This window comes from Gossypium arboreum, chromosome 1 (genome assembly GCF_025698485.1).
Source record: "Gossypium arboreum isolate Shixiya-1 chromosome 1, ASM2569848v2, whole genome shotgun sequence".
Lineage (NCBI taxonomy): Eukaryota > Viridiplantae > Streptophyta > Magnoliopsida > Malvales > Malvaceae > Gossypium > Gossypium arboreum.
Window position 1 is genome coordinate 115,651,839 of NC_069070.1, and position 22,860 is coordinate 115,674,698.

The following is a 22,860-nucleotide window of genomic DNA, read 5'->3' on the forward strand; positions in this document are numbered from 1 at the left end:
GATGGTCGGCCACTACACATAAAATGGGAGGTTTGACATGCAAATCCTCCTATTTTGCTCTACAAATTATTTGACCACTACAAATTAGCCTATAGCATTTTCAGAAATTTTCACATAAGTTCTATTTCATAATTTCACTCACAATTGACAAAATCAAAGCATGAAATTTTCACACATGCACTTTCACATGAAACAAACACAAAATATAACATCTAATTATTTTTGTGACTCGGTTTTGTGATCCCGAAACCACTTTCCGACTAGGGCCAAATTAGGGCTGTCACATATCATTAGTTGTTTCACTGCAGACTTTGATGCTTCCTCATTTAACATACAATCTTATGTAGATTAAGGTTGATTGTACTCACCAGTACTGATTGTGAAATACAAATGAGTTAGTTGCCACTTTTTTCCCATCATTATTGCTGTTCCAATGGTAGAATGCATGGGTCCTATTTTGGATTTCCAGTGTCAAATGACCATAACTAGCTTCTCGGAATGCAAAATACTCTGGTTGGGGATCTAAAAATCTGTATAATCAAAAAACCATTTGCTTAATTTAGCAAGGTATTTAGTTTGTAACAGATTAACTGTAAACACGTAGCTAAATATCATTTTTGTATTTGTTGCAATATGCAATCAAACTAACCTTCCAGCTAGACTTCCTCGATTTCCACCATCTCTGACAGTGATGTAAACTGGAGTTGCTTTGTCTGGTACAGGGTAACGTTCGCCACTTGATAATTGTACCTTATATTTGAGATTCGAACATGAAAATTCAGAGAAAAGAAACATGAGCCTTCCTTCCATAAAATAAACCAATGATTGTACTGAAATAGATACAATGGACAACAAATTATGCATGAAAGAGTTCAGTATAAAGAATTCAGATGGCTCAAAAATAACTTGAATCCATTGATGATCCAAGACCTTCAGCTTTCCTACACAATGCATGAAGGAACATGTATCAGTGGAGATGACATCCACAATCTTACATCACATTAATTGAGTTTCACAGAAAAGATGAATAAATTGGATTCTAGGCGCTAATGCATGAACCAACCCATAAGTCAATTTTGGTTATTTGTCATAAAATTACAATGTGGCAACATGGTACTACCAGTTAAAGATAAACATGCCGACCTTATATCAAGTGATGACTAGTGAGGTTAACGTAGGGTGGGAGTGACCTTACCTTTCAAGGAGACCTCTCTATCAAGAAACCCAAAAATAGATAAGGAGACTTTGTTTCGTACAGAGTCAGGAGTTTCAACAGCCTGAACCATGTCATTGGTCTTGAAGAAAAGGCGCCCCAATGTACTTTTGTAGCCGCCTTCTGGTCACATGGGATTCGAACAGTAAACCACATCCCAATCTGGAAAAATCATAAGACCTCGCCAAAAATGGCAGAAGGTTACAGAGTCACAGAGGTAGAGAGCCAAGAAGAAGAAGAAAAAGAGCAAAGACATGGTGTTTCAATGACAAAGAACCAGACCCTGACAAATTAGGTAAATAAGACTTTTTTTTATAGTTTTCTTCTGCTGTTGTTTCTTCTTCTTCTCTGTTAAGGGTTTTTTAGGTTTTTTTTTAATTTCTGATGTGGACACCCTACGTGGCAAGTTAACTGGCCACATCAATTAGTTAACTTGCCACATCAGCAGTTCTGTTAAAACACTAACGAAAACTGTTAATCAATGACTGTTTTGTCACTTTTTTATAACGTTAGTGACTGTTTTGTTATTTTTCAAAAGTTGAGTGACTGAAATGAAACCTAGTTGACTGTTTTGTTAGCTATCTCAAAGTTAAGTGACCGTTGGTGTAATTTACTCTAATTTTTAATTAAGTACTATGCACTGAGAAAGGATTTTACAAATTCAATCATTTTAATTCATATTTATCGTAGGTTAAAATATAATAATAGTACTTAAATTTTATTTAAAGTTATATTTTAATCATCTAATTTTTGAATGTTATATAATAGTCATTAATGTTATCAAGTTATTACATTTTCTTTATTAGTCTTTTAATTTCCATTTCCCTAAATGATGACATAATAAGTTAATTCAATAACTAATTTGACACATAAACTATAATTAAAATATCTTTATGATACTGTTAGAATTTTTTACCAATAATTTTAATAAAATTAAAAGAAATTATAAACATTAGAAAATTATAAATAAAATATTAAAACTCATAATTTATTTTAAAATTATAATCATACTTTTTAAATCATAAAATTCTAAAGATAATAATTACCGTTAATTTTATATTTAGATTTAATTATAAAAATATAAAATATAATTAAATTTTTAATATTTTACTTATTTTTAAATGGTAAAATGAACTTTTTGGTAAGTTGGGCTGGCTCGAAAATGGGTCTAGCTTGAAATTTTTCCTTTTGAATCAGGCGAACCCTGCTCAAATGTCTTTTCTTTGGACATAATTATTTTTTGCCCTTTAACATAAAAAAATCATTTTAGCCTTTCATTTTATTTTTCATTTTCTTTAGTCTTTAAATTTATTTTTTTTGTGTCAAATTCCAAAATGGATAGAAAAATTAACATTTGTTAACTTTGTTGACTTGGCATCACGTGGATGATATGTCAATAGTTAAATAATTTTTAAAATATTATAAAAAATTATAAATTTTATAACTTTTTTTAAATTTTTAGAATTTTAAAAAATTAACTAAATGTTGACGTGTCATCCACATGACAAATCAAATGTACGTCACGTCAACAAAGTTAAAAAAGAAAAGTTAACTTTACCTTTCATTTGGGATAATTTGACAAGAAACACAAGTTTAAGAGTTAAAAAAATAAAAAGTTAAATGAAGAGCTAAAATAATTTTTTTATAAAATTATAGGTCCAAATTATACATTTTTCTTGCTTCTCTTGTAGTTTTAGAATTCATCTATACTATATAAAAGCACTGCTTTAAAAAATTGTTTTGAAAATACCATTCATTATTAATTATATTATTAATTTGATATTAAAATAATAATTTATTAGTATTATTATGTGATAATAATAATAACCCGTCAATCTTGTGACCAATGACAAAAGTATTATATTGTAGGCATGAGATATTAATCTCCTCTCTCAATTAATTTATTTGGTTTTAGTTTCTAGCTCATTTAGTCCACCTCGTACAAAATATAGGTATAAATGGTCTCGTGGTGGGTACTATTTCATTGTTTTCAAACCGATTCGATAGTTCAGGGATTTTAATAAAAACTTTTGAATAATACATTAACTACTTTGAAATTTTTTGAGATTAAGTGACAAAATAAAAACTTAAAAATAATACTTGGGTGTAGTTTGCCCAAAAGAAAAAAAGCCAAAATGTTACGAGTAGGTGGGATCAGCTTTGTAACAATTCCATCCCTTCCTTTAATCCTAGGTCATAGAAATCTGGAAATTCTTCTATTTTACGCTTAACTCTCATCACTTTGCAACCAAATCGAAGTTCCATCATCGACTCCGTTCAGTTTCGCTCTCAACCTCGCCGAGTTTTATAAGTAATTATAACTATGTTATGCTGAAATTTTCAGGTTTCAAGGAAAAGAAAGAAGGGCGGATCCTGTCAATACTGAAGCGGATTTTCTCATTAATTCATCTCTTTGTTTGATTGGCAGAGTTGACTTTTGGTCATATAGATCTGTCTATGACTGGTAGGTTAAATTCGGAATTAATGATTGTTTACCGGCTAAAGAAAGAATCTTTTCTTCTGATTGTTTTGATCTTTTAATTTGGTTACTGTTTTCATTTTCCTCAGAATTATTTGCAATTTAATCAGGCAGATACTGTTTCACGGAAACATGGACCTTTCTCCGTCTGAGGTTACCAGTCCATTTAAGAATAATGAAGCTGATCAGTCGAAGTATTTGAAGACTGAGCTGATTACAAGTGTTGAACCCCAATTGGTTGAATCAGGAACATCTAAATGTTTAGCCGATAACAACAGAAGATTTCTCAAACGTAGATTTAGTGTTATGGAAAGAAAAGTGCTTGCGGATCGGCGGTACTTAGAGAGGAAGAAGGTAAAGAATTTGCGTGTCTTCCTTTTATCATTCTTCCCATTGTTTATGGGAGAAAGTTAGGATTACATCCTTCAAGTTTAAAAGACAATTTTATAAAACTAGAAATTTTTGAACTGACAATTGAGGTATCTATTCAAAATTCAATTGTATAAAGTTCATCTCTTTTGTTCATGCTGCTTGAATAGAAAAAAATTTCATTTGCAAAAGGTACATACTATGAAGTTATGAGAAGAAAACTGTCTATTCATAGTAACTAATATCTATGCCTGTGCATGTCACACCTTTCTTCTTAGTGTCTTCTGTAAGTAGTATTGAAAACGCTTATCTATAGCTCATCTTTATGGTATATTGCTGAGAATATGGAGGTGTTGCGATTGAAACAAAGATATTAATGACTAGTGATCTTGAGGTTAAAATTTTAACTTTGCACAAGATTAAAAGAAGCTTGGCTGTCAAATACATTATTCGTTGATGTTGCTTTTTATTTTGCAGATGGAAATGGAGAGGCTGAAGAATGAGATAAGACGGTATGAAGAGGAGCTTTCACAGCTGCGTACCAATCAGAGTCTTCTAGCCCTAGATCTAGATAAGGTAGAATGTTGTTTTTCTCAAGCAACCAGCCAGTGGCATGATGATCAAACAGAAGAGGTCTCAAAGGTAACAACCGTTTGCTTCTGATGAGTTTTAGCATACGGAGTCACAATAATCTCTTCTCAGTTTTATTTTCTTAGAACGATGTCAAAAACTTAAGTGTTATTTTGCATAGTCTCATCTTTGACAGAATAAATGCCATGCATAGCAAGATTCCTTTAAATTTTGTCTTACTCTTTCAATATCCTTTTGTACTTTGATTGGTCAAATTTGGAATGCTTATGTCATTGTATGTTCTATCGTCTCAATCAAATAAGAATTTATGTAAACGGTAAAAATAATATTCCATAGATTTAACATGTTGCGGTAATAGTGGTGTTTATGGGCTTGAACATTGGCTTGGCAGTATACCTGCACTCAATCTTTTGACAAAAAGAATCCCCCCTCCCCAGCCTTTTCTATCCCAACAAACTCTTATATCTCTCTTCTCTCCCAACAAACTCTTTTATCTCTCTATCTTTTTTTCCCTGTTAGACCATTTACGACAGCTCTTTAAAATCTTTTTGACTGTATTAGCATATGCTATTCATTTATTTGGTTTGAGCATGAGTAACCTTGCATGTCTAAATTTTTACACTCCTCAATTACTGGGAAGAAAATAGAATGTTCAATAAAGTCATCTTAATTGTCTCAAACCAAATCGACTTTTGTGTAAGCTTCTTTTTCTGTTATCATGAGTTTTTTTTTACCTCCCAACATATTGTTTCAGTCCAGTAGTATCCAAAAGCATCAACGCATCCAAGATCAGCAGAAGATTAGTTCAAATGATGGAGGTGTGGCTATCAGTCAGAATCTTACAAATAATAAAGAGAGGACTCCAAATGCAAGAGCTGCTGTCAATGAGCCTGCTACTGAACATCAAGAGAGTGCTCAGAGTGGTTCATGTTCTGCTGAAGTGGCTAAGATCAAGTTGCCTAAGTTCCTTATGGAACTTCATACAGAAGTTGCGAGCAATGTAGACCTCTCAGATTTCACAGGCTTAGAGGGGGAGCAGAGAAGATTTGGGAGATTCAGTTTCCCATTGTCTCTGATTCCAACTGTTGAGAGAATAAACAGTGTCTACAGTGATATTTCTGCAACAAGTCTAGTAAGTCCCAGTGTTTCTGCCACAGTCTATGTTTTATTTTGTGCTGTGATCAGAGAGATGGAACATCTACGGCTTGAGGAAGTTACTGAGGACATATTGCTGAAGTGGAGAGATGTGATCAAGGATGCTTTACGCCTTGGTTTCAATGTGGCATTTGCCATGGAGCATTTGAAGAAAGTTGTCTGTGCTTACTTTGGTCAACCAGGGTGCAAATTGCTCCATGAAATTGATTCAAAGATCTCAACATTAGAGGCTGAGGTGAATGACTGGAAGAAGAAACGTGCTGAGATATATGAGGAGTTCAAGATGAGTATCGATGCTGTTGAGAACTTCATTGGAGTTCCTGTCAGCACAGGTTTATTTCCTTGGTCTTCTTCCAATAGAATTATGCATGGCTGAAAATGAGATACCATTCTTGAAACTTATACTGCAGAAAAATCCCATCATATGAAACTGGTATACCATTTTACCTGATATCTTGCTCCTCCAAAAGGTTGACACAATCTTTCTGTATGGTATTCTTATTTGTTCAAGTAATACTCGCCATTGTTATCGACTTTACCCCTTAAATTTTTGGACTGACCCAAATGAGAACACTTGGATTTTCCCCCAAGCATATCCTGTATCAGCATCGAAACCGCCACTTCTATTTTTATCTGTTTGATGAAATGCAACTCCAGACTCCAATGAGCTTCACCAAAAGGCTTTCTTTATCAGCTATTGATGCTCAAACTACCCACCTAAACATCGTTGGTGGTGGCTCAAATATTGGGGCCTTGTTCCCTTATGGTTTGTTAATTTGGTTTGAGGCACATTGAGCAAAATCAAATGCACAAGCAGTGAAGAAAGCTGAAAACAATTGGACTGGCTTTAGAATTGAGACTGGGAACAGGATACAAGGATGATGGGAAAAAGTCCTAAAAAGGATTGAGAGATCTACCATATAGTTTGTGTTTATATCACACCAATCTACGTAGTCTCTGTACTACTGTCACATTTTGCAGCTTATAGAAACTTACTCACTTGGAATCTTTGTTTTCTTCAAACTATCCTTATGTGACACATCTGGTCTACATAGATACTCATACCGGATGTATGCTTGTATCCTACTTTTTTCTTAATTCGGGTACCGTAGACAGGGATTTTTTGATGATATTTTATTAGATTCATATACTGATTGTTACCTCAAATGATTGTTTTGAAATTCATAAGCATTTCTCAGAATTGTATATCAAAAGAAAAGGTTCTATAAGTCTTACAAACCTGCTCAAACAAAAACCATTGAAGTTGTAGCATTTCACATTTGTTAAATCCTGAATCATCTATCCTTGTATTCAAATTAAATATTTTTACTCAATATAACACAGACATTTAACATTCTCCGTCAAACAATAATAGTGTTCAAATCAATTTCTAAGTAGATTCTTATAAGAATGATTGAAATAGGTGACAAGTTATTGTGACGACAATCTTGAAGGAAAGATGTAAGAAAACAAAGGAAATACAAACCTTGTTGTTTCCGAACATTGTTTCATATATGAATGGGATGGGCTTAGCTTAAACATCATTGGTCTTTGTGTTTTGTTGGCTACAAAATCAAAATTAAAGAGTTTTATCTGGTGAGCATGGAGGGTTATTCATCAGATGGGTCCAGTTCATTTTTCACTTTAAAGAAACCAGTTGATGGTCAATGGATGGAGCTGGTTGGTTTCGTGGAGGACAAAACTGAGATCTCTGCTGTAAATGGTGGACTCACTCAGTCTTTAACAGATCAAGACCAGTTGAATCAAGTAGGAACATCCGAAGGTTCATACCGAACGAAATCTGAAGGGGGAAGACCTAAACTTAGTTTAGCTCAGAAAAGAGAAAACAAAAGACTAAGTGATTACAGGTATAGGCAAAAGCGCAAGGTAAACATATATATAAAACATAACAAAGTTTGTCAAATTTTATGTAACACTAAAAGAACTTTAAGGATTGCCATGGTCTGCTGGAGATGCGTCTTCTTTGATGTCAACATGTCTTAGTGCAGATAACAGCAGATGAACTGTCAGCGGAGAACAAGCATTTGACAGAGGAAAATGAAGGGTTGATTGCTGAGAATAGACTGTTAAAATCAAAACTGGAATTGCTGCTCTCCTATGGTGATTCTAAAGCTGAAGCAGAACCTAGTTCAGGTTCAGGCAAGCCAATGGAGCAAAAGGCTAAACAAGATTACAGCAATTTAGGAGCAAGAAGAGCTCAAGCCACTGATGGTCACAGGGTAATTTGATATATAATTCATGGAGTTTTTGCAAACTTGTGACCTAGTTGCAGGCTTTGAATATGTTTCCACTGATCTGAACCTTGTTATTGGCAGGCTATGAGAGAACAAATAAGTGAAAGTACCAAAATTCTTAAGGATCTGATCCCTGCTTGCAATAAGGTATGCTAATGGATACGAATATTTTCAGTACTTATGGCATAATATAAGCCACTTCTGGATTCAGGTTCAGGGGGCGCTTTTGCTTGATGAGATTTTTAGTTACATTCAATCACTGCAACGTGAGATCGAGGTGTGGATCCTTCTGTTTGTTTATTTGTTGAGTGGAGTTCGGACAGGAGAAGTCTTTTAAGTATTATCTGTCCTGAGTTGGAGCCTTTGATAGGTCAGTATTGTCTCCGGGTCAAACTGGGATTTTGTCTTCCGACTCTGTTGAGAGCTCGAGCTTGAGGCGGGGTATGCAAAGTAGGAGTGCCACATTAGACCGGGCCGTGCCTAATGCACGGGCCACCTACTGAAGGGATGTGAGTGTCTTGTGCTCGGTAAGGTTTCAATTCTTGACCTATATAGGATATAGATCATTTGAGGGAAAAGATGGTACAAATTAGGGGTTCAAACTCTATCTAGCACGAGGTGCTTACATCCTCTTATTAGGTGGCCCGTACATTACGTACGACCAATCCAACAAGGCATTCTCACTCCACATACTCCGACTCAACTTGAGTACAATACCAGCCCATTAAGGGCCGATCAGCTCTAAATAGACAATATGTGAAGATTTCTCCGGAAAGAAACTCGAGTCCCTCAACATTTATAATAACATGACTGTATATATTTTACATTTATATATACCTACTTATGTTGCAGTTGCAGTTCTTGTCATTGGAGCTTGCCGCAATCAATCCAAGAACGAACCCCGCCATTGAGGCATTTCCTCTTAAAGACGTAAGTATTTATTCAATCCAAAGCTCATGTACAATTTCCTCTGTGTTTGGTTTACAATTCAATGTTTGGTAATGTTTTCAGCTCATGGATGTGGACATGAATGAGTTTCAAAACCTGCTACAGATGATCCTGGTTAATGCGGATCTCAACCCGACAAAACCCAAAGCAGCAACATGCTGTAACGATGAAATGCCCATTAGTGACCTACTTACGAAAATCGAAGCCGATGAAGAGAGCAAGGGGAAGTTTTCAGACTTCAATGGCTTAGATGGGGATCGCATAAAGCATGGGAAATATAGTTTCCCACACTCTCTGGTCCCTACCCTCGAGACAATCATTGGTGCTTGTGGCGATATTTCCGCAACAAGTAAGATGAACCCGAGCATCACCGAGATGGTATACATAATGTTCTGCGCTAGTGTCAAAGAGATGAACGATCTACGACTCGAGGAAATCACCGAGGATAGGATATTGAAGTGGAGGGACGCGATCAAGGACGCTTTACGTATCAGTTTCAAGGTGGATTTCGCCATGGAACATTTGAAGAAAATCGCTTGCGCTTACATCGGTCAAATCGAACGTCAGAAGCTGAAGGATCTAGCTATGAGGATCTCCAGGTTAGAGGATGATCTGAACTTTAGGAAACAAGAGCTTGCAAAGGCATATAAACAGTCCAAGGTTTACATTGATGTTGCGGACAATTTTAATGGCAAGCTTGTTAGCTGGGGTATGTTTCAGTCCTGTGCATAATTTAAAACATCCATACGAACTATCCAAACTCGGAAATTCAATTTTCTTACAACATAATAACACAAACATGATATGGATACACGAACTACGAACAGGATACACGATAAGCCCTGAAATCATCCTTTCATCTTCGGTCCAACTTCGAAATTGGAAAAACATACGGCCACGCAGCACCTGTTACGATTCTCAAGGAAAGAAAAGGCTTTCCTTTTGCCATCTTCATTTCCAAGCTCAACATTTGAGAAACATAACAGGAAACAACTTCTCTTCCTGTTCTTATTATCATTCTTTTCAGACATCGAGCCGTGGTCAACGGTGAGATCAAGGGCCGGAACTTCCGGAACAGCTTCGAGTTCCTTAGGGGGCACGGTGACACTGTCTTTGACGTTTGTATTTTCATTGTATCGCATGATCATCACTTACCATCAAAATTGTTTCAGGTTTGTTACCAATTGGCAGAATGGATAAGAGCTTAAATATATATTTAGGGTCTCCATATTATTTTTTATTTCAACTCTTCAAATGGAATCTCAAAATAGGAGTAGATTTTAAAAAATAATAATAATAATCTAATTTTCCTATTTAGTTGAAGCTATTATCAAATGCATTTACATCATTGCTTACTGAAAATTGTAGAACTTGCTTAATAGAAAATTATTGCATGGACCATCTAGTGACATAGACAGAAGTTGATGTATAAGTTTCTTTATTGTCCAATCACAATTGCAGAATTATTCATACATTTACATAATCTTTACAATTTCAAGATTGCTTTCAAGGCCTTACTTTTAAATACTTATACCATAACTTAGCATCGAAGGATAAAAAATAATAGGTAAACTACATAAATGGTCTCTAAATTATTGTTTTCATTCTATTTTGGTCACTGAATTATTAAATTTTTCTATTTAGTTACTTAACTTTTCGAAATCAAATATTTTGATTACTCTCCCGTTAGTTGTCGTTAGATAAGTGACGGAAAGCTGAAGTGGGGCTTTTCTATTCTAGTAACAAATTTAACCCTTCAATGTTTAGATATTCTATCGCTTTAATCCTAAATATAAAATATTCAACAAATTTAGCCCTCAATTTTTACAAAATTTGTCCTTTTTAATTCAAATTCTAATAAATTCAACAAAATTTAGCCCTCAAAATTTACAAGATTTATGCAATTTAGTTCTAACTCTAAAAATTTCACAAAACAATATTAAGAAAGAAATCATTTTTAGCCCTTTTAGCTCACCCTTTGATAATGGGTATAGAAACAATGAAAATCTAGCAGCCGTGAATGAGTTGTGTTTGTTAGCAGGATTTGGGTTTATTGATTGGATTATTTTGACAGTTAAAAAGAAGAAGAAAAGATTGATTATTGCAACTAGATTTGGTTATAGGTGTATGACAAATTTGTATAAATATTGAAGGCTAAATTTGTTAAATATTTTATATTCAGGATTAAATTGATAGAATGTCTAAATATTAGAGAGCTAAATCTGTTATTAGACCAATAAAGAAAACCATATATCAGTTTCCCATCACTCATCTAATAGCTATCGGGAGAGTGAGCAAAAAATTTGATTCAGTGATTAAATAAAAAAAATTAATAGTTCAATGACCGAACTAGAATGAAGTCAGTAGTTCAGTTACCATTATTGTACTTTACCCAAAACAATAAAATACCACAAAAAATCACTCCATTGAAATCAAACAAAATTACAGTTCACAATTCGTTTATTACAATACCATAGCTAGAACTAAAAGAACAGAAAATTTTTTTATTACAATAAAACTATACTATCGATAGAACAACACGATTCTACACACCATGATACAATATTTATTTATTTTACAAACATTGGAAGTTCTTTTATTTGTAATTTATGCTACCAAATGGCAGTTCATGAATGGTGACATCACTTGGGAATTTTGGGAGGGGCGTCTTCATGCTCAGAACCGATTTGGAAATTGGAACAACACATCACCATCCCAACTTTGGTTTCCCCACTGTTCAAAAACGGCAAGGCCTTCGCCTTTTCTTCCTCGTTCTCGAACTGCATGTTAGAGAAACACAAGAACATACATCTTCTGTTCTTCTTGTTCTTGTTCTTGTTCTTGTTCTTTGACTGCACAACTAGGGCAGCCTCAAGAGGGGGCTCGAAGGTGGGGGAAACAGCTATGTACTCAGCAGTGGTCTTGCTTGTCTCGGTGTTACTGGCCATTGCTTAGTTTGCTTTAAAATTTTCAATGGGCAAAGCAATGGACAAACATAAGCATATATAAAGGGCAAAGTCTAAGGAAAAGTCAATTGTTGCTTAGATTACGCAAGTAGGCAATGAAAACACGAATTGTACAAGGTTTTTCTGGGTAATTATTCCATGATTTTTAATGTTTTTCTTCAAGGTTTTTCACTTTGTTCTATGGGCAGTGGCACAAGGGGTTATTAATACTGGAAAATACAAATGGAGTTTTAAAGGACCATTGGATTAGATAGGACCCTTGTATTCTCCATGGAGAACAAATTAAAAAGACTAATACAATGAGAATTAGACCAATCTATTGAATCATTCGCATTCAGTGACCAATTTTAACAAATCTTTTCAATGCAAAACTATGTCCAAAGTTCAATAATAATTTTGGCCAAGCCAAGCCAACCTGAACTTAGAAAAGCTTTATACTAAATCCAACCATACAGGCCACGCTTATTGAGTAAACCACACCATTGGACATGTCACTAATCACTATCAAAGATATGATACATGGAATTGCAAGGTCTAAGAGCGACTATGAACAAAAGAAATATCATTCAAAGAGATCAATCAGTTCATGACACTCATAGAAATTTACCCAGCACCATCAATTTTATCAACCTGCTAAACATCCAACAAAATTTATTGTGCTACATGATGCAAACAAAAGAATCTGTTATAAGTTGCCCAACATATTCAATAGCAATTCTTTAGTAGCCAATAACCATAAGTCTATGCATATTCTCTTTATCTACAACAATGCCTAAAAGCTACAAGAGAAACTGAATTCATCTTAGAACAAAGATTTAAGATTGGTAGTTCCCACCAGGCATGTTTCCTCCACCAACATTTGGAGGATAGTTATTCTGGTGATATTGAGCATTGGGTGTAGCACCTTGGTAAGGTGTGTTTCCATAGTTAGGACCAGGACCAGGTTGGAAGTTCTGTGCATTTCCAGGAGCGTTTCCATAGTTAGGACCAGGACCAGGACCGGGTTGGAAGTTCTGCGCATTTCCAGGAGCGTTTCCATAGTTGGGGCCAGTTTGGAAGTTTGGAGCGTTTCCAGGCATCTTACCGGACCATCCTTGATTCGGTGTCATTCCTCCCATGTTGTTGGGTGGCATCCTTCCCATGTTGTTGGGTGGCATCCCTCCCATGTTGTTGGGAGGCATCCCTCCCATGTTGTTGGGAGGCATCCCTCCCATGTTGTGGGGAGGCATCCCTCCCATGTTGTGGGGAGGCATCCCTCCCATGTTGTGGGGAGGCATTCCAGCAGTATTTGGAGCGACATTCTGCATGCCCTGATTTGGAGGAGGCGTCTGATTATCTCTAGTATTCATGTTCTCCCTTCTCCGCTCATAGTTCCTTGATCTATCATAATTGCGTGGCCTGTCATTGCGCCTATTTCTCTCATTTGCTCTAGCATTATTTCTCACCCATTCCTCATGGTATTTTGGGTCATAAGGCACAGCTTGCCCATTAATGAAAGGTTCCCCTGAAAATCAATAAAGTACGCTTTCTAGAATTAATAGCTTAAAACAAAGAGACACCAAATAAATAAATATTCAAGATTAAAAATGAATATTTACCTCCATAATCCTTGTTCTTGACATCTAGATAGGAATCTGGAAGAACCCACCGAACTCCAGGAAGTTCTGAAGAAAAAATAAAAAATTATGAGACATAGGTAACAAATAGCATTGAAGTGGCAAAACAATAAGAAAAGAGGTCATGCACCTTTGAGCTTATATGAGACCTCTTCAGACACCAAAGCACCAAATGCATAGTAATGTCTGGTTGAAACTGAGTATATCTTCATTCTTGCTTCGTCCTCACTGCATATACAATACACAGGAAATAAACAATAATCACAATACATCACTTGTTCTGGAGGAATAAAAACAAGCAAGTAATTGTAAAAAACATCACTACAAACAAGGAAATCCCAGCACTTAAAAAATACAACAATCATCACATAGATAAATGGATCTTTTGCCACAACTAATAGTATAACATGTTGAATGAATATAGATCAGATCTAAAATCCCTTGTAGAACAAGCATTGCATACTTGCAATACAAAGACAGAAAAAAGTTGTTTCAATGACCATAGTCAATGTGCAGAGATTCTTCTATCCAGTTACATCTTAATCCACATACTCGATGCGTTAACAATAAAAAAGCTACAATGACAAAAGAATTATGCATCACATAGTTCCATCTCAAAGATGAATAAATTTATTTCAAAGACTGGAGTTAATATGCAGATACTCTCCTATCTGAGTTACCATACTCATCTTGTGCTAACAATTAAAAAAGTGTAGGAATGATACAAGTATCTGCTCGTGTGAAAATTAAAATAACATCCGAATACAAACATGAAAAAGAAAAAATCGTGAAACATAACAATCAAACTATATATAGTCGCCACTTTCCTCAACATCCATTAGCAAACAAGAAAAAAAAAATGAAAAATAAGGCTTAGTTTCCTCAAAAGTTGCTACCATGTAAAATAAAGTAGAAAAAGCCAGAGTTGATTGTAACTGAATGTAATAAAATTACAACTTCAATGCCATATAAACAAAACAAAACAAAAAAAAAATCAGTCCTTTCATTGTTACTGATTCCAAAAAAATTTAACTGCAAATAGCTTAATATTTAAAAAAAAAAAACCAAAAAGAAACCCATTGTAAATAAGCAAAAAAAAAATAGCCGAAAAAGAATACCTGCCCACTACTTGAGCTAGGGTTTTGATATAACTATCAATAATATCATCCCTAGTAGCATCCTCTTTAGGCGGCTCCACCACAACAAGCCAATGCTCAAAATCACATCCGTCGAGCAAGATGGTCTCTTTTGGGGGCCGGTTCGAGTAGTTAGGATTGGGGTCATTGAGGGAGGACCTGGCTGCTCGAGTGGAGAACGATTTAACAGCTGGGGAAAGTGAGTCACGAAGGAGTGAGTAGCAAGGCGGGGCACGAAGGCGACGGAGTAAGGAGAGAGAAGGGGTTGGCGATGGGGTGATAAGAGTTTTGGTGGAGGAAGCGGCGGAGGAGGAGGAGGAAAAGGAAGAGAAAGAGCGGGAGGAGGGGAAGAGGAAGGAAGATACGGCTTTGGGTTTCGAGAGGAGAGCGCGAGAGAGGGCTTGGGTCGCCATTAGTGGAGGCAGCGAAGTGATTAGACGGTTCACGAAAATGTTACGAGGGTTTTGGAAGGGGTTTGTTGAGACTACAACGACAAGAAAGGAAACCTGCGGAGAAGAGGTACAAACTCCTCTGTTAAAAGCTTTTATTGAATTCACTCTTTTCACGCCGACTAAGATTTTTTGCTATTAAATATTAAATATATTATACTAATAAATACTAATAAGAATATATATTAAACAAAACTTCCACATAAGCTCTTAAATTCCGATTGTTTCACACTTTCAAATTAAGGAGCTCGTCACTTTGTGATAGCATGTGTTTATTTGGAATAGCTCGCCATACTCAGAGGATTCGCTAATCTTGATGAATTTGCACATTTGATGAGCTTGTAATCTTGGTGAGCTCACATATTTTAGTGAGCTCGCATGGATGATCACTTTTCTACTCTCTTCCTTGACTTTTGTGCTGCGAAAATTAATTTTATTCATTTACTCTTCAAACCTTAACTTATTGAGTAATTTAGTCAATATGTCTATAAGTTGATCTTTTGAACTACAACGGATTACAGTCACTTCTTTATTTTTATCACAAAGTAGTACTTGATTTTAAAATGTTTTATCTTTCTATGAAAGATTGGATTCTTCGCAATTGCTATGGCTGATTGGTTGTCACAAAAAAATTGAATTGCTTCAATCTGCTCACGGTTCAAATTAAATAAAATTCTTCTCAACCAAATCACTTGGTTGACTGTTGTTATTGCAGTTGCATACTCAACCTCAGCTGTGGATTGAGTAATTGTTGATTGCTTCTTCAAACTCCATGAGAATACCCCAAATCCAAGCGAAAAGAAATATTCAAAGGTACTTCACATGTCATCCGTTGATCAAATCTAGTCATTGTCAATGTACCCAATAAGTTTCAAGGAGTTGCCATTGCGAACCAAACACCAAAATTAGTTGTTCCTTTGATGTATCTCAGCACCCTCTTCAAAGGACAAGAGCTTAATTGATTGCTTAAATTTAATTGAAGGTTCAATTGAGTGCTTAAATCGATAGAGGGCTCAATTGAGTGCTATTTTTAATTGATGGCTCAATTGGTTATTAAATTGTATTCAAGGAGGTTTCTTATAATAAACCTAAAATTAAAATGTATAGAAGTATTAAAATAAAACTTTGATTGAATGATAAATTTAAAATTTTGCGAACTTAGTCGGCATAAGTTTAAATTTCATCGTATGGATATTTTAATTATCTTTTTTAATAAAAGACTAAAATACCTCAAATAATATATTTATTTTAATAATAAAAGGGCATTAAAATAAATTTTAATTAAATTGGAACACAAACTCAATAAAGATGTTTTATGTTTAAATCCAAAAGAAAAAAAACAAATTCAAATCTATAAATAATTTAGCTTCCACCAATTTGTCTTAAAGGAATAATAAAACATAAAAAAATTAGAAAAAATAGAAGGATAATGCGTTTTAGCACACTCAAACCCATAAATAGAAGAATAATGCGTTTCAGCACACTCAAACCCATATCCTCCTACATTAACAATAATACTTATGTCAATCGAATTAAGATTCAATTGACTTCTTCTTTTTTATGATTGGATGACTTATATTTTAGAATTTTAACAATTTATATTTCAATGTTGAAGATGATGAATCCATAAAAATGATTTTATTCAAATAATAGGATGAGAATAAAATTAAAAATATAAAATATTTTAATATTCAGCATTTAATATTATTAAACAACATATTTATATTAAGCACTTAGGGTGAAAGATAAAATCTTAATTAAAGATAATACCAAGGTAAAGTTTTGCGTGGCACATTACATTAAGCACACCTTTCCCAAAGATATCTGTTAAGCATAATCTTCAAACCAAAAACATTTAAGAAACTATTTCGTTAAATCAAAGGAAACCATAAAAAAAATGATAGCTTGGTTTGATAAACATAACCAGATTAAAGTTGGCCCTAATTTTATACTTCAAAAAATCAAGATTAGGGTTCTATAAGTTTAAATTGGATGACCCAACTTGGGATTAATTGTGTTGTTCCATTAATACATAGCCCCCCAAAATGGAATTTCTTAGTTTATATAGCCAATTGTTTTAGTTTTCTCCCAACTACCTTATTTTTTTTTTAGCTGTCAAGAGTAGGGAAGATAGGGTAAGGCCAACAACATACCTCTTATGGGTTTGGGTAGCTCACCTGAAATAAGTAGAACTTTCAACATTAGCCAATCACTTAAATTTAATTTGTGACATTTATTTCTTTCTTCTTTGCACTTTGGGTTTCTTGTAAACTAAATATCTTATTCACCCAAACCCCACCAAAAACTATAATAAATAAAGTCAATTAAAGTCCAATAATCCAAAACAGGCTAAATTTACATGCATGCAAAACTTAGCTATTCATTTATTTCTTGTTGTTGCTTGTTGAAGGGATACCCAGTTTGTTGTGTTGGTTCATCTCCTTTTATATTCTTTTCTTCACATAACTTCAGGTATCCCCAGTTTTTCCTCTCAAACTTTCTCACATTTTCTTTCTCTCATGGAATTGCCTGTTAAGTCCCCGGATTCTGGTGGCCGGAAATATCCGTACAGATTGGAAACTAGGGATCTGTCTTACAAGTTGAGCACCAAATTTGAAGACTATTTCAGGTGTGATTTTTGTGGTGGAAATGAAGGTAGAGCTGCTGCTAAGTTCATTTTGAAGGGTGTGAACTGTGAAGCTAGGCCTGGACAGGTTACTGCAATAGCTGGACCAAGTGGTGCAGGCAAAACTACATTGCTAGATATTCTTGCTGGGAAGATACCACCTTGTGAAGTGTCATCAGGGGAAGTTCTTGTCAATGGCAAGCCTATTGATGTTAAAGTTTTTCGGAGAGTTTCGGGGTATGTTACGCAAGACGACACGCTATTTCCGTTGCTGACAGTCGAAGAAACGTTGATGTATAGTGCACTTTTGAGGCTACCAGGAGGGAGGAAGGAAGCTGGTTCTAGAGTGAAAGAGCTAATGAAGGAGCTAGGATTGGAACATGTGGCGGGTTCCAGGATCCGTGAGGGATCGAACAACGGCATTTCGGGTGGAGAAAGGCGAAGAGTATCGATCGGTGTCGATTTGGTTCATGACCCTGCTGTTATCTTGATTGATGAACCAACTTCAGGGTTGGATTCTGCTTCAGCTCTTCATGCAGTGACACTACTGAAATCAATGGCAGTTAATCAAGGTAAGACTATTGTTTTAACCATCCACCAACCTGGTTTTCGGATCCTCGAACTGTTTGATCGCATCGTTTTGCTTTCAAACGGATTTGTCGTCCATAACGGAGGGCTAAACCTTCTCGAAGAAAGACTAAAGTTTGCTGATCATCGAATCCCTCGACATGTCAATGTTCTTGAATTCGCAATCGATGTTATAGAAACTTTACCCGTCCCAAATCCAGGCACTCTAAGTAACATAAACCGGGAAGACCGTAAAATTACAACCCCAATCCGCTTCGAAAGAAAGCTGCTCGTCTACCCAAATTCCCGGTTCGACGAGGTCCTGATATTAGGACAAAGATTCTGCAGCAACATATTCAGAACCAAACAACTCTTTGCCACAAGGGTCATACAAGCCTTGGTAGCAGGTTTTATACTTGGAACCATATATTTCAACGTAGGAAATGACAAAGGAAAGATAGCTTTACAAACCCAAACAGGGTTCTTCGCTTTCACCCTCACATTCTTACTATCTTCAACCACTGAAGGACTACCAATTTTCTTACAAGAAAGAAGGATCCTAATGAGAGAAACATCAAGAGGAGCATACAGAGTCTCCTCCTATGTCTTGTCCAATACCATTGTTTTCCTCCCATTTCTTTTAATGATAGGCATCCTCTTCACTTCACCAGTTTACTGGCTTGTTGGATTGAGAAAAGACACCATTGATGGGTTCCTTTACTTCTCCTTGGTGGTATGGATGGTACTTTTGATGGCCAATTCATTCGTGGCATGTTTCAGTGCACTTGTCCCAAACTTCATAATGGGGAACTCAGTGATTGCAGGTCTAATGGGGTCTTTCTTCCTGTTTTCAGGCTATTTTATAGCTAAAGATAAGATACCAAGTTACTGGGTTTTCATGCATTATTTGAGCTTGTTTAAGTACCCATTTGAATGCTTTATGATAAATGAGTATGGAGGGGAACAAGGGGAAAGGAAGTGCATCGAAATTGAGAATGGTGAATGTAGGTTGTATGGGAGTTCGTTCTTAAGACAGCAAGACCTGAAAGATTCACAGAAATGGACCAATGTAGGTGTCATGTTGGGCTTCATAGTTGGGTACAGAGTGCTTGGTTTAGTTATTTTGTGGTTTAGATGTTACAAAGCTAGAAACTAAATAATCTTTTCTTTTCTTTTTAATTTTTTTCATTATTATTGTTATTTATCAATTTTTTTTACTCACCCATCTACCTATATACTTAATGCAAAATCTGTATGCATACATGGATTTGCTTTAAATTCATTGAGGAAAGGGATTTAGCAGATAGTTGTTGTTGTTATTATTATTCTTATTAGGCTCTCTGGTCTTCCTTTTGGGGTTTAGTTCATATTATGGACTCTTTTCTATCAGAAATTTACCAACTAATTAAAGGAATTGGTTTATTTAATTATGGATTGGTTTCCAACTTCCCATTATGGTCTTCACCTTCTAACCCAATTAAGAATTTTAAATATTTGCATTAGGGAAACCTTATCCCAACCTTCATCATTAAACTCCTTTTCACAATATCATAATGCTCTCGTTTGTGGGTTTTCTTTTGAAATCTTTTTTATATTTCACTAGATTCCAATTAAATTACAGATTCACTGTAGAACCAATTAAATTACAGATTCACAGTAGAATCGATAAAAGTATGTAGCTTTATATTAGGAGTTGGATTGTATTTTGTCTTCTCTATTAAAAAAAAAAGTAAAGTAATCCATGTACATTAGATTAAAGAGCAAATTGATTTTTTTTGTTAAAAAATATATATATTTGTACTGATAAAAACTGGGTGGTTGATGGAATAACTAGATAGTGACGTGCCATTAGTTCCTTATGTTGACATACAAAGACCAATTTTTAATAGTATAAATGGATGAAATTTTAACCGAATGACCAATTTACTCTTTATTCTAATATATAAAGTCTAATCTATTTATTTTTAAATAAAAAATAAAATACAATTTAACTACTAATATAAAAACCTCAAAATCAAATTCCTAATAAAAGAAAAATTTACCAACGTTTTTCTATAAATAAGATCCCAACTCGCAATCTTAATTTAAAAACACCAAAATTTTCACCACTTATTCAACAAAATTAGTGGGTTCATGGTTCATTTTTTTTGTTTGTACTTATTGTCGTAACTATTTTTTTTGAAAAAAGGGGAATCGACTTAGATTTTGAAAATGAAAATGAATAGAGAAGTAGCCACCAATCTTTTTTGATGAGATGTGATCGGGTCACCTCAAATTAATCATTTTAATAAAAGTTAAGATTTACTAAAACGATAATTTTTGGTTTACGAAAATCAGAAAATGAGTTCGGGAGTCAGTTACGCACGAGGAAGGATTAGCACCCTCGATACGCTCAAAAATTGGTACCTAGTTGATTAATTAGTGTCTTAGTGTCGAAAATTGCAAACTTAAAATACTTTGAAATACGATCCTTCTCTTTGTAAAAAAACTCGAATATTAAAGACCTTCTCATCTCGAAGTGATAAAATGTCACATCCAATAAGTTTGGACACGACATCTCGAGCTTTTGAGAGTGAGTTTGCCTTTTATGTAAAATTTGTGTATTTTAACTCCTTTTAAAAGGATATTTGACTATTTAGGGTAAAAGAGGAAAATCGAAACCCAGTAAGTTAGGGCACGATCTCTCGAACTTCCAAATACCGAATATTGCCTTTACTTGCAAAAATCTTATTTCGAGGTAACAAAATGTCATACTCGGTAAGTTAGGGCACAACACCTCGTACCTCCGAGGATAAGCATTTTTCAAAACTCGTATTGTGATTTAAAAGAGTATTCTGTTATTTAGGTTAAATGAGAAAAATCGAAACCCAGTAAATTAGGGCACGATTGTCTCGAATTACCAAATACGGAATATTACTTTTATGAAAGGATTATTTTGAGGTATCGAGCAAAAAATATAATGCAATTTATAGTAAAATATAAAAGTAAATTATGATATTAACACATATAATAACATAATGATAAGTGCGATAGTGTCAAATACAATAGTATGAGCAAAAAAGATGAAATAAAAACAAGGTTAGTAAAATATAAAACAAACGCGTTAGGGAAAATGGAATAAGCAAATACATACATAAATAAATGAATAAATATAAAACAATGACAAAATAAAAATGGCAATGATAATGATAATGATAATATTAATAATATTGATAATAAAAATAGTGGTAAAAGGATAATATAAAAGACAATAATAATAATAATAATAATAATAATAATAATAATAATAATAATAATAATATAATACCTATGATACTAATAATAGTAATAATAAGAAAATTAATATTAGTATTAATAACACTGGAAAATAATAATAACAATGATAATATAGTAATAATAATAAAAGTGAAATTAATAGTAAATTGATAATAATAATGTATGTTAATAACAATAATAATATATAAAGGATAGGAAATAATAATATGGTAAAAAAATAACAATAATATGATAATAAAAATAATAGTGGTGGTAATAATGATAATAGTAAGAATAAATATAAAAATAATAGTAACATAGCTAAAAGATAATAATAATAATAATAATAATAATAATAATAATAATAATAATAATAATACAAAATGATGAAAAGAAAATGTCAATGAAAATAATATAAGAAAAGCAATAGTAAAATAGTAGCATTCATACGTAAATATAAATATAGGTAATACATGAAATATAATAATAACATAAACATAAATAAATAAGTAGAACTAGATAAAATAAATATAGATTAAAATATAATAATAATAATAATAATAATAATAATAATAATAATAATAATAATAATAATAGTAATAATAGTAATGGTAATAGCATAATAGTATTAGAAATATACAATATATAGTATTAGAGGTAAATACATAATACATACATATTAGAAATAACCAAAATATTAAAACAACTATATACACATAATATATATGCACGTATTAAAAATAATAATAATGTTTAAAAATAATTATTAATAATATTACATAAAAGTATATATATATGCATGTTAAAAATATTAATTAAAGCTAAAACTAATACTAACAATAGTAAAACTAATAATATAATATATAAAATAAAAAAAAAAAATAATAGTAATAATACGAAGATTAATAATAGTAATAGTAACAACAATGATAATATATATGTACATGAATAGTACTAATAATAATAATAATACTAGAATAATTAATTTTAATAATAAAGTAATTAAAAAAGGGATCGAATCGAATTAAGAATAAAAGGCTCAAGCGAAATTGAAATAAAAAGAAGAGAAGGGGACCTATTTCAACGCGCACAAATAGTGGAGGGACCAAAAATGAAATAAACCCCTCAACCCAAAACGAGCAGCAGCATTGAGGACCAAATTGGAAAGTGTAACAAATTATAAGGCCAACTTAAAATACTTAAAAAACCTGATTGAAAATTATAGAAAAAGAGAA

The 22,860-nt window shown here is 33.7% G+C and overlaps 6 protein-coding genes across 8 annotated transcripts; 4 read left to right on the top strand and 2 right to left on the bottom strand.

Moving 5' to 3' along the window:
- Nucleotides 1–364: 364 nt before the first annotated feature.
- LOC108481828 (bifunctional purple acid phosphatase 26-like) lies at nucleotides 365–1,286 on the bottom strand. The gene is made up of 3 exons (XM_017784906.1): nucleotides 1,196–1,286; nucleotides 650–941; nucleotides 365–530 (listed from the first exon to the last, which is right to left on the bottom strand). The coding sequence occupies exons 1-3, from the start codon at nucleotides 1,284–1,286 to the stop codon at nucleotides 365–367; spliced, it is 549 nt and encodes a 182-aa protein (XP_017640395.1).
- A 1,921-nt stretch (nucleotides 1,287–3,207) lies between these two features.
- LOC108483792 (uncharacterized) lies at nucleotides 3,208–6,974 on the top strand. 3 transcript variants are annotated; one of them, XM_053030909.1, is made up of 5 exons: nucleotides 3,208–3,361; nucleotides 3,558–3,677; nucleotides 3,782–4,046; nucleotides 4,539–4,703; nucleotides 5,407–6,974. In XM_053030909.1, the coding sequence occupies exons 3-5, from the start codon at nucleotides 3,825–3,827 to the stop codon at nucleotides 6,181–6,183; spliced, it is 1,164 nt and encodes a 387-aa protein (XP_052886869.1). In that variant the 5' UTR covers nucleotides 3,208–3,361; nucleotides 3,558–3,677; nucleotides 3,782–3,824; the 3' UTR covers nucleotides 6,184–6,974. The 3 variants fall into 3 exon arrangements, with proteins under 3 accessions (XP_052886869.1, XP_017642863.1, XP_052886870.1); XM_053030910.1 differs by having other exon boundaries at nucleotides 3,210–3,357; XM_017787374.2 differs by having other exon boundaries at nucleotides 3,208–3,677; nucleotides 3,803–4,046.
- A 277-nt stretch (nucleotides 6,975–7,251) lies between these two features.
- Nucleotides 7,252–8,565, top strand: LOC108481827 (transcription factor bHLH63-like). The gene is made up of 5 exons (XM_053019263.1): nucleotides 7,252–7,694; nucleotides 7,817–8,047; nucleotides 8,144–8,209; nucleotides 8,274–8,353; nucleotides 8,433–8,565. Exons 1-5 carry the CDS (start codon nucleotides 7,410–7,412, stop codon nucleotides 8,563–8,565), a joined length of 795 nt encoding a protein of 264 aa, XP_052875223.1. The 5' UTR covers nucleotides 7,252–7,409.
- Nucleotides 8,566–8,905: 340 nt separating this feature from the next.
- LOC128280796 (uncharacterized) lies at nucleotides 8,906–10,030 on the top strand. The gene is made up of 2 exons (XM_053019270.1): nucleotides 8,906–8,992; nucleotides 9,074–10,030. Exons 1-2 carry the CDS (start codon nucleotides 8,906–8,908, stop codon nucleotides 9,740–9,742), a joined length of 756 nt encoding a protein of 251 aa, XP_052875230.1. The 3' UTR covers nucleotides 9,743–10,030.
- Nucleotides 10,031–12,596: 2,566 nt separating this feature from the next.
- Nucleotides 12,597–15,585, bottom strand: LOC108480189 (multiple organellar RNA editing factor 8, chloroplastic/mitochondrial-like). Its single transcript, XM_017783092.2, has 4 exons — nucleotides 14,711–15,585; nucleotides 13,723–13,820; nucleotides 13,575–13,640; nucleotides 12,597–13,480 (listed from the first exon to the last, which is right to left on the bottom strand). The coding sequence occupies exons 1-4, from the start codon at nucleotides 15,139–15,141 to the stop codon at nucleotides 12,792–12,794; spliced, it is 1,284 nt and encodes a 427-aa protein (XP_017638581.1). The 5' UTR covers nucleotides 15,142–15,585; the 3' UTR covers nucleotides 12,597–12,791.
- Nucleotides 15,586–17,529: 1,944 nt separating this feature from the next.
- LOC108482744 (ABC transporter G family member 10) lies at nucleotides 17,530–19,661 on the top strand. The gene has a single exon (XM_017785861.2). The coding sequence runs from the start codon at nucleotides 17,697–17,699 to the stop codon at nucleotides 19,524–19,526; it is 1,830 nt and encodes a 609-aa protein (XP_017641350.1). The 5' UTR covers nucleotides 17,530–17,696; the 3' UTR covers nucleotides 19,527–19,661.
- Nucleotides 19,662–22,860: the final 3,199 nt, after the last annotated feature.

Bases quoted from the DNA above. Each gene is read 5' to 3' on its own strand.
- LOC108482744 (XM_017785861.2), top strand. From the start codon at position 17,697: ATGGAATTGCCTGTTAAGTCCCCGGATTCTGGTGGCCGGAAATATCCG.
- LOC108480189 (XM_017783092.2), bottom strand. From the start codon at position 15,141: ATGGCGACCCAAGCCCTCTCTCGCGCTCTCCTCTCGAAACCCAAAGCC. The intron at 13,821-14,710 runs GTATTCTTTTTC...TTGTATATGCAG, and splicing joins CTAGCTCAAGTAGTGGGCAG to TGAGGACGAAGCAAGAATGA. The intron at 13,481-13,574 runs GTAAATATTCAT...ATTGATTTTCAG, and splicing joins CAAGAACAAGGATTATGGAG to GGGAACCTTTCATTAATGGG.
- LOC108481828 (XM_017784906.1), bottom strand. From the start codon at position 1,286: ATGGTTCAGGCTGTTGAAACTCCTGACTCTGTACGAAACAAAGTCTCC. The intron at 942-1,195 runs GTAAGGTCACTC...TGCATTGTGTAG, and splicing joins TAGAGAGGTCTCCTTGAAAG to GAAAGCTGAAGGTCTTGGAT. The intron at 531-649 runs GTTAGTTTGATT...TTGATTATACAG, and splicing joins CGAGGAAGTCTAGCTGGAAG to ATTTTTAGATCCCCAACCAG.
- LOC108483792 (XM_017787374.2), top strand. From the start codon at position 3,825: ATGGACCTTTCTCCGTCTGAGGTTACCAGTCCATTTAAGAATAATGAA. The intron at 4,047-4,538 runs GTAAAGAATTTG...TTTATTTTGCAG, and splicing joins GGTACTTAGAGAGGAAGAAG to ATGGAAATGGAGAGGCTGAA. The intron at 4,704-5,406 runs GTAACAACCGTT...ATATTGTTTCAG, and splicing joins AAACAGAAGAGGTCTCAAAG to TCCAGTAGTATCCAAAAGCA.
- LOC108481827 (XM_053019263.1), top strand. From the start codon at position 7,410: ATGGAGGGTTATTCATCAGATGGGTCCAGTTCATTTTTCACTTTAAAG. The intron at 7,695-7,816 runs GTAAACATATAT...GTCTTAGTGCAG, and splicing joins GGTATAGGCAAAAGCGCAAG to ATAACAGCAGATGAACTGTC. The intron at 8,210-8,273 runs GTATGCTAATGG...TTCTGGATTCAG, and splicing joins TGATCCCTGCTTGCAATAAG to GTTCAGGGGGCGCTTTTGCT.
- LOC128280796 (XM_053019270.1), top strand. From the start codon at position 8,906: ATGTTGCAGTTGCAGTTCTTGTCATTGGAGCTTGCCGCAATCAATCCA. The intron at 8,993-9,073 runs GTAAGTATTTAT...TAATGTTTTCAG, and splicing joins AGGCATTTCCTCTTAAAGAC to CTCATGGATGTGGACATGAA.